This window comes from Gossypium hirsutum, chromosome D07, assembly GCF_007990345.1.
Source record: "Gossypium hirsutum isolate 1008001.06 chromosome D07, Gossypium_hirsutum_v2.1, whole genome shotgun sequence".
NCBI lineage: Eukaryota > Viridiplantae > Streptophyta > Magnoliopsida > Malvales > Malvaceae > Gossypium > Gossypium hirsutum.
In genome coordinates, this window is record NC_053443.1 from 26,132,564 (window position 1) to 26,141,867 (window position 9,304).

The 9,304-nt window shown below is 31.9% G+C and overlaps 1 protein-coding gene across 1 annotated transcript; it reads left to right on the forward strand.

Annotated features, from left to right (window-relative positions):
- Positions 1-368: 368 nt before the first annotated feature.
- On the forward strand, positions 369-3,312 carry LOC107954568 (axial regulator YABBY 1). Its single transcript, XM_016890166.2, has 7 exons — positions 369-870; positions 1,037-1,189; positions 1,356-1,479; positions 2,268-2,316; positions 2,460-2,535; positions 2,751-2,825; positions 2,959-3,312. The coding sequence occupies exons 1-7, from the start codon at positions 775-777 to the stop codon at positions 3,046-3,048; spliced, it is 663 nt and encodes a 220-aa protein (XP_016745655.2). The 5' UTR covers positions 369-774; the 3' UTR covers positions 3,049-3,312.
- Positions 3,313-9,304: the final 5,992 nt, after the last annotated feature.

The following is a 9,304-nucleotide window of genomic DNA, read 5'->3' on the forward strand; positions in this document are numbered from 1 at the left end:
AGAATAGTTTAAAAATTTATAAATCATATAAATTGTTTCTTTTAAAAATATTAATTATATACTTTTTTAGGTAGCAATCAATTATATACTTCTCATATTGATATTTTTTCAAGTGCTGGGTTAAAAAACTAATTTTAAAAATGGAGGGTGTTTTTTTTATAAAAAAAAATGATATATGTGGCCCGGTTAAGGCAGCCATGGAATTGTAGAGAACCGAGAAAAGGGTTCACCGATCCCCCTCTTTTTAATCTCAACTGTGAAAACAACAGGTGAATGAGCCAAAGCTATTCACTACCATGCATGCACACGTCCCTTTCTTACTTCCACTCTCTCTCTCTCTCTCTAATACAAGCACACATCCATTGGGAATGCCAACCATTCATTTTTCTTTTGCCTTTAAACCTAAAGCCGTTTATTATTATTTCCTCTCTTTTTCGGTTTCAACCGGGGCCTCAGGCCTGTTTAAGAGACATCCATAACCTGTACAAATTGCCTTTGAAACTACAACCATGTACAAATGAGCAATATTTGAAATCACTTTCTGGCTCTGTTACATCTCCTAGTATATTAGTAGTATCCCTCTTTCTATCTTTTCCTCAATCCTTTCTTTGTATCTCTAGCTTAGCAAAACTCAACATCCAAGAGAATCAGATCAAGGTGTGAGAAACCTATCAATATCTACTGATCAGTCAATCTATCAATCAATCAGATCCAAAGCTTCATATCAAATAATAATAATAATAATAATAATAACAAAGGAAAAGAAAAAGAAGGATGTCTTCCTCATCAGCTGCTTTTTCACCGGACCACGTCTCTCCCTCCGATCAGCTCTGTTACGTCCATTGCAACTTCTGTGACACAGTTCTCGCTGTATCATTTCCTGTCCCTTTCTCTCTTTTCTTTTCGTTCCCATTGTGCTTCATATTACTCCTCCAAAGTCCCTTTTTTTTGGGCTTTTATACATGTTTTAGTTGTTGTTGTTGTTTTTTACAATTGTGTTCCTTCTTGTATTTTGTATCGTTTCTCATTTTCTCAGGTGAGTGTTCCTTGCACTAGCTTGTTCAAGACTGTTACGGTTCGATGCGGTCACTGCACCAATCTTTTGTCTGTCAACATGCTTGGCCTGCTTCTTCCTTCAACTAATCAGCATCACGTTGGTCATTCTTTCTTCACTCCTCACAATCTCCTGGTATGCATGTATTTTCTTTCTCGAGAAATTAGGGTTTCAAATCTACTAACTTGATTAACTGTCTAAAATTGCTTCCCTATTTAATTTTTCACGTACTCTTAGTTTCTAGTTAAAATTTAGTCCAAAAGTTGGGTTACAATTTATTTACAATTTTACAATGTGGCAGGAGGAGATCCGAAGTAGTGCAACAACAAATATGGTAATCAATCAGCCAAACCCAAATAACTCTCTTATGCCTCCTATTCATGGAGGTGTTGAAGATATTCCCAAACCTCCGGTGGTCAATAGACGTGAGATTCTTCAACATTTAATCATTGCTTTTTATTTTTATTCTTCAAATCTCCCTTTTCAGTAGCCAGAAATTTAGAAGCTTAGCCACACAAATCTATCTGGGGGTCTATTTCTTGAGAAGTCAAAGTAACCTTTTCACTATGCAAAAGTTCCTTTTCCAATTCCAAATAAAAACGTCAAGACCCCTATGCTTTACAACCCTACGTCCCTATATTTCAAATGCTTTCTTCTCTCTTTTTTTTTGGGGGGGGGGGGGCGTCTTTTAAGACCACCTTATTTTTAAACGATATTTAATTTAATCTTTTAGCTATTTCATCCCTATATGGCAGCAGTTACAGCGAAGTCCTTTGCCTATGAATGATCATTATTCTTCTTCTTATTTTTGTTACTTTAAATTTGAAAGTCTTCTCTTTTTTATTGCTTTCCAGACAAAAATCTTCACAAACTTCATTTTCTCCAATATTTTCGTTTTCTTTTATAGCATAAAAGCCCCATCTTTTTTTTTTTTCCTTCTTTTTGGTGATAAAATGGCAACCTTACTAGTTACTATCAAACCCTAGCGTTCAAGATTTCGCTAATTATAAGTAAAAAATATGATGAAAAGAAGAATCCATGCAAAAGATAGATCTGTATCTGTTGAGAGAAAATGGTGATGATGAGGTGATGATGAAGAGAGAGAGAGGGAGATAATGAAAGACAAAATGTTGCCAAAAAAAGTCAGTGAGGTGATTTTAATGCATGTGTCTCTTTGTTTGTCTGTGCTCTGTCTGTTTTTTATAATGCGCAGCTCCGGAGAAGAGACAGCGAGTCCCATCTGCCTACAACCGCTTCATCAAGTAAAGTGTGATTAATCCCATAAATTATTTACCTTACCTTTGTTTCTCCTTATTTCCATATTTACAAAATCAAAAATGGATTTGAAATGAGAACAATGATGACATGGATGATCTTGACATCTATCAAATCAAATCCTCTGCAGGGACGAAATCCAACGCATCAAAGCTGGAAACCCTGATATCAGTCATAGAGAGGCCTTCAGTGCCGCTGCCAAGAATGTGAGATCCCTAGATTCCATCCCTTTCTTATTACACACCTTTCCTTTCCTCTCTTTAACAGTATTTCTTTCCTTGACAATATAGGCTCTGATTTTGCTATGGGCATAAAAAGGGGGAAAAAAAAGTTAGGGTTTAGTGACTGCCTACTATTGATGTATATTAAACAAATTTCTATATTTTTTACTAATGTATGGAAAAGAAATTCATATTTTCAGTGGGCCCACTTCCCTCTCATACATTTCGGACTTATGCCTGATCAACCCGTGAAGAAAACTAACGTGCACCAACAGGTATATTAAACCCTAAGCTCTAAAAACTAGTAAAACTACTTGGGTTTTTTTTTTTCTTTTAAATTTTGTTAGAATTGCTCTGGAGTTTGGATATTAATCGCTTTTTTTTTCCTTTCAACTTTTGTGCATATAGGAAGGAGAGGAGATGGTGATGAAAGATGGGTTCTTTGCTCCAAACAACGTGGGTGTTACCCCTTACCAAACAAGTCCAAACTACTGCTAGGGTTTCGTTGTCCTTCTCTCTTCTACTTTTGTGTAGGTTAATTTCCTTATTTGCTAAGATGTGTACCGTTGAAAACCTTGGGTTTCGTAGCTTATGTTAGTAACTATGGGGATGCATTTTGATGTTGTGAAGAGCCTAGCTAACATGTCATCTTTATCTACGAAGAACTCTTATGAAGATGAAGGCTTTGAACATTAGCCTTATATGTCATAAAAGTACTTTAAATGCTCAAAACTCAATCCTAGCTTTATCTTTCAATTTCAACGTTATTCGTTTCTCTTTCATTTCCTTTTATCAAAATACAATGGTTTGGGTATTCCTTTTCCTTTTCTCTCAGCTTTAATGTTGCCATAACCGGACCGAATCAACTAATTGAGGTCCAACCAATTATGTATAAATGAAAAACAAAACATATATATTTTTACAAATTATTTTGGATTCTTTTTTTTCATTATTTTTGGCTCATTTCATCTCTTTTTTTTATGTAAATACAAGTTTTTCTTAACTTTTAATAGTTATAAATATTTTAATATATTTTATTGTTAAAGACGAATTCAATCTTTGATTTAATCCATGTCATGCCTTAAACCGCTTACCTAAAATTTTTTTCTCAGCAATGATTTTATTAAAATATAGAAACCACAACTAAGGTGGTTCGGTCCACGAGTACAGAATAGAACAACAAAAAAAAGACCAGAATCACCAAGACACCAACAAAAGATAAACAACAAAGAAACAACATATAGAGAAAACTATCACCAAACCCTTAAAGTATTCGTTCGATTAGTGCTAGCCTCACTAAAGCATTCACCAAACTATTGGTTTCCCTAAAGACATTGATAAAAGACACAACAATAGAGTGTGATTTCTAGGAATGTGATTGTCAGCAAAGTAACTTTACAATATTGATTAAAATCCCAAAAATGTTACGTTATCGTGTTTGGTTCACTAAGTACTTTCCTAGGAATGTAATGATTATATATGAATTTACCCTTATTAAATAAAATAAAATATTCATTATTTAATTGATAAAGCCTCATGTAACATAATTTACTTTGGATATTAATAAGATAGAACTTACTTGAATATAATACGTAACTGTTCTAAGATTTGATTGATCACTTGTCTTATCTATTCTATTTCTAAATGAGCTATCAATCATTTGTTCATTCTCGAAAATCATTCTAGTAGAATTCTCAATCAAATACAACAAACCATAATTCAAAAGTAAATCATATAAAAAGGTTATGATCACAACAGTCTTAGAGCTAAACCTAAATCTTAATTATTATTATTATTTGCTCGTAAAGATTCATAAATAGTATAATAAATTGAATTTTGAATTAATATGCAGAAAAGAGAAGAGAAAAAATAATAATAAAAATATAATATATAAACGATATAACATATAGATGATTAACTATGCATATAAAAAATAAAATCAAGAAAAAAATTTACTTTGAAAAATCCATTGAAGTAGTAGAAAAAATCAAGTATTAAGGAGGAGGGAGGCAAGAACTTCTTCTTCTTCTTACATTTATTAATAGGTTAATACTCTAAACTAATATAAAATAGGGTTAATCTTGTCTTGATTTTTTTGACTTTCCAATCTATGAAAAAGTAATTTTCTCACATTTTATTTGTCATATTAATGAGAACATAACTTCTAATGAAAAGTTAAATTAAAAAAATAAATAAAATTTGACCTACTAAATATTAAAATTACTTTCCAACTAATTAAAGTAAAAAAATATATACCTTTCCATCGTATCATACACTGGCTATGCAATGAGAGCATCAACCGTTGGACTTGATGAAATAGTGACTACGCTGGAAAACGGGGAGAATGTGGATAAGAATAATTCCAATGTCGTAATTGAAGGGACAACCGGCGATATGGGCCAATTACTTGAAGTGGATGAGGCTAATGACCGGATAAATGGACTTGGTTAGGAGCGAGTTAGTGAAACGGTAATGAAGTAGGACTTGGGCGCACAGTTGAGTTAGGATCCAATGTCCAATGAGGAGGGCCATAAGGATGTTTATTGAATAAAGGTCTAATCTGTGGAAGTCATTTTAATAACGTGAGAGAGGGGTGTTTAGGCCAACTAAGAAATTTATGAAGGTTACAGCTAAAGAGAAGAACGGGAAGAAGAAGGTGGTTGCAGACAAAAGAGATGATGAGATTGTGAACGCCGGCTCAATCTCAGAAATAGAAATAATCTTATCAGAAGGCAACTAGAGGAGGATGTCCGTCTCGATAAAGCGGACGCAACCTGGGCGTTAGGGAAGGAACTTGGTGTTGTTCCAACAGGTGATGAGAATAAGGGTGTAAATTAATAGAACGTTTGATGAACTATTCATGAACTGTTCGTATAACATTTGTTTATGTTCGTTTACTAAGCTAAATAAACGAGTATGAACACAATTTTTATGTTCGTTTAATGAACGAAGGAACAGAAACAGAGGTATGTTCAGTTCGTTTATGTTCACGAATAAACTCGTTTATTGGCTCGTTTATAAACTCGTTTATTTATTAATAATTTTTTTATAAAAATACTAAAATAATAATTGTGTGTATGTATTTATTTATTGTTTATTTGTTTATTATTCATTAATATTGTTTGCGAACATGTTCAATTATATAATTGAACATGTTCATTTAATATTCGTGAATATGTTCGATTAAGTTAAATGAAAATATTCGTGAACATTAAATAAATGAACATGAACATACATAATTTTAAATAAACGAATAGACAAAAAATTTTAAAATTCTTAACAAACACAAATTGAACACAAATAAACTTAAAAATAAACAAACAAACATGAACAGAGATTTATTCGCTCAAGTTCAGTTTATTTACAACCTTAGATACTCAATTTGTTACATGACCCTCGTACTTTTAGGCCATGTTTGGTTGGGTGTATTGGATTAGCCAATACACCCCTAATCCGTGGGCCCCACTTAAGCCGGTGTTTGGTTCAATGTATTGCCTAATACAGGCCTATTACGTTACGCCCCTAATCCCTGAAATTCTCTGTTTTGTAATCCTTGCCTTCTCCTCAGTTTACATCCGTTTTACATCTCACGCCCTGATTTGCCCTCCCAACTCGAAATCCACCTCCAGCCTCTCCCTCTCAACATCAAACAGAAGCTGCGAGCGAAGTCACCTCCACCCGACTCCACCGTCTCAGGTCTCCGGCCCCATTGTTTCGGTAAGTGCTTCTTCACTGTATCTTTCCATCTTCTTTTTTACTGTTAGGAATTTTAGCTTTGATTTTTACTGGAAAATCCGGCAACTTCGGTTATTCCTACAAAACCAGCCATTTGTCCCCTTATTTGTCTCTCCTTTATCTCCATTTTTCTACTCAATTTGGATTTTAGGGTTTTCTTTCTCATGATACCATTGTAAGGGTAAAGGTTTTGTTTGATGCGCATGCAAGTTTGTTGGTACAATTAGCTCTATTTCAGGTGCATAAGTGGTTATAGGGTGCCTTAGCATATGCATAAGCGTTTAATTGTTCTCATTCACTTGCGTAGAAACTGTCATCAACCATTTTTTATATTCTCAAATTGGTCTGTTAGGGGGTTCATTGAAAATAATCAATGTGTTTGTATGAATTGGATGTTCTAGTTACTTTAACACATTTGGTTGGGTTTGAGAGCTATAGAGGGTTTCCCATTCATCAGAACAAATTTTTCTGTTTCTTATGTCTTATAAGTTGCATTATTTATCCACATAAATTCATGTTTAATCTTAAACATACAAGAGATTAGTGAGTTGCTTTTTTCTGAGTAATTTAGGTTCTTTGTTTGCTGCATCCAGCATTCAAAAAGCTTTGAGTGCCACCTTTGCAACTATTTTCATCGTATAAAAATGGATTTTATTATTAGCGGCTGTCTTTAGATTTTTTTTTGAGTTACTTAATATAGAGTTATTTTATTTATATTGATCGGAGTTTAAAATGTTCCTAATCTAGATATGTCCTCGTATTGTATTTCCATTGTAACACAAAAGTTATGGTGAGGGGAAATGGTTTACATCGTGAGATTGTAAAAATAATTATGTAAAGAGGCCTTAGAATAGTGGTTTTGAAAGTGTTAAGTTCAGTAGAGTATATACAATGTGACTTGCTTGTGTCTTTTTCTTTACCCTGCTGTTAAGAAGCTTTATTTATAGTGTTAAGAATCGATTCCATATATTATTTATAGTTGTAGTAGGAGAGTGATGGATGTTGATTAAGGGCGTTGTTATAGTTGATCTAAAAGGATTACATAAGATACGCGTAACAAATTGATAGATGATGTTAAAATTGTTCCCTATATATCTTTTGAGCTTGGTAGATGCGATAAAATATTTGTGCAAAGCTTGTTGTTATTTTGATTAGGCTATAAGAATGAGTTTTGTCATGTTCTTGTAATAATTGGTCAAGTACTTGTAACAGTATTCTTCTGTGGCAACATTCAAGAATTTTCTCAACAATTCTAGAATATAAAAATTGAGTTCCAGGCAACCTTACCTTGTTGCCAATGCCAATTAACAATTCTTAGGTGGTCTCAAACTCTTTCATCCCTTACAATTGAATTCTCTTAATAAAATGAACACCTCTATGCTTTGTCTCCATGTATTCTTCTTTGATATGTTTTTTTTCTTTGTAGCTTTTGATTTGGACTGTGGTTGGATTATTTGGCAGCGAAAGAACTTTATAATCCTCTTTCACGGCCTCCTCAAGGTAAGCTTCCATTCTTATTACCCAAAGTTGATTAGAGGAACTATTTGGATAAAATTGATTTCAGTCTCCATTACACTCATAAATCTCTTAAGAGTATATTTCTAAAGCCAGTTGAAGTGATGGTTAAATATGATCCACAATTTTGGTTGTGGTTGTAAATATGAATGTGACATAGGATTTAGTCGACAGTCTGTGAACATGTCTTTATGGTTAAGAAAAGAAGTCTCTGTATGTCTGGTATTCAATTTGTCTGTTTCAATTGCTTTCATTGTGCTGTCTGTTAGAAGATACAACTACTTTGAGCTTTTTAGGTAATTCCCAGATTTATTTTATTATCCAAGTCATCATGGAATGTACAATCTACTTGCATCTAAAGGTAGTTGCGTAATGATGTTATTTGCATGATTTTGGTGAATTTTTCGCATTCTTTTATCATGCTTGTTCATGAGTGGATTCAATAAATTATGCATCAACTAATTGAGGAAACTTGCTTACAAATGCATCCTATAGCAGTTGACCAAACTCATATTAACCACTGCTTCAAACATTTTAATACAACGTTATTCGCTTATATAATGTCCAAATTTAAGATTAAATTTGTATATTTTAATTAAAATATAATTCGGTACTTATATAAACAATCAATCAAATTCCAATTTCGATGCTTATATAATTGTTATTAAATTAATAATATTCAAATTTCTTATTTAATTCAAATTGATTATAATATTATTTTCAAATAAATTATCAAATTATAAAATGACACTCAATTGACATAATTATTCATAAAGAGTTTATTCCTTTTCAAATGCGTATAATGTTAATTACTCATGTTTTTGTTGCATCAATGGAGAAAATGTTCTAAAAATTAAAATTGATAAAATCTTACTGAAGATTAACAATATCTCAACAAAAATTGAATGAATTAGCTATTTTATTAATTGAAAAAGATATCTTATACGATATTTATTTTAATAAATTTGCATCTCTAAAGTCTAAAAAATAAATTTTAAATAAACATTTATAATGTTTATTTAATAGTTAGTTAACTAAGTTGAAGGTCTATTTTTACCGTTTCTCTTTTTAAGTTTTTAGAAATGTTGAGACAAATTAGGTAAATATATTAACAATTTAATTACCTTTGGTGCAATTTACCTTAAATTTAATAATTAGTAATAAATTTGATAATAATTATTAAGCCTAGTATAGTATTACTTCTTAAATTGCTTCTCAAAAGTGTTAGAACCGTATGTAATACCAAACAAACAACTTTCTAATTAGAATTATATTTGAAAAGTATTTTTTAACTCAAAAGCAAAAGCTACAAATTTGAACATGCTTTATAATTTATTAAATCATCATGAGTTTAGTTATAATCTAACAAATACCAACAATTAATTTTAGTTCAATTATACATATACCTACAAATTTTAATTCCGAAGACGAAAAATTTATGCAAATTGCTATAAACGAAAAATTTTTATAATTTATAAATATATTGATAAAGATTCTACTTTTT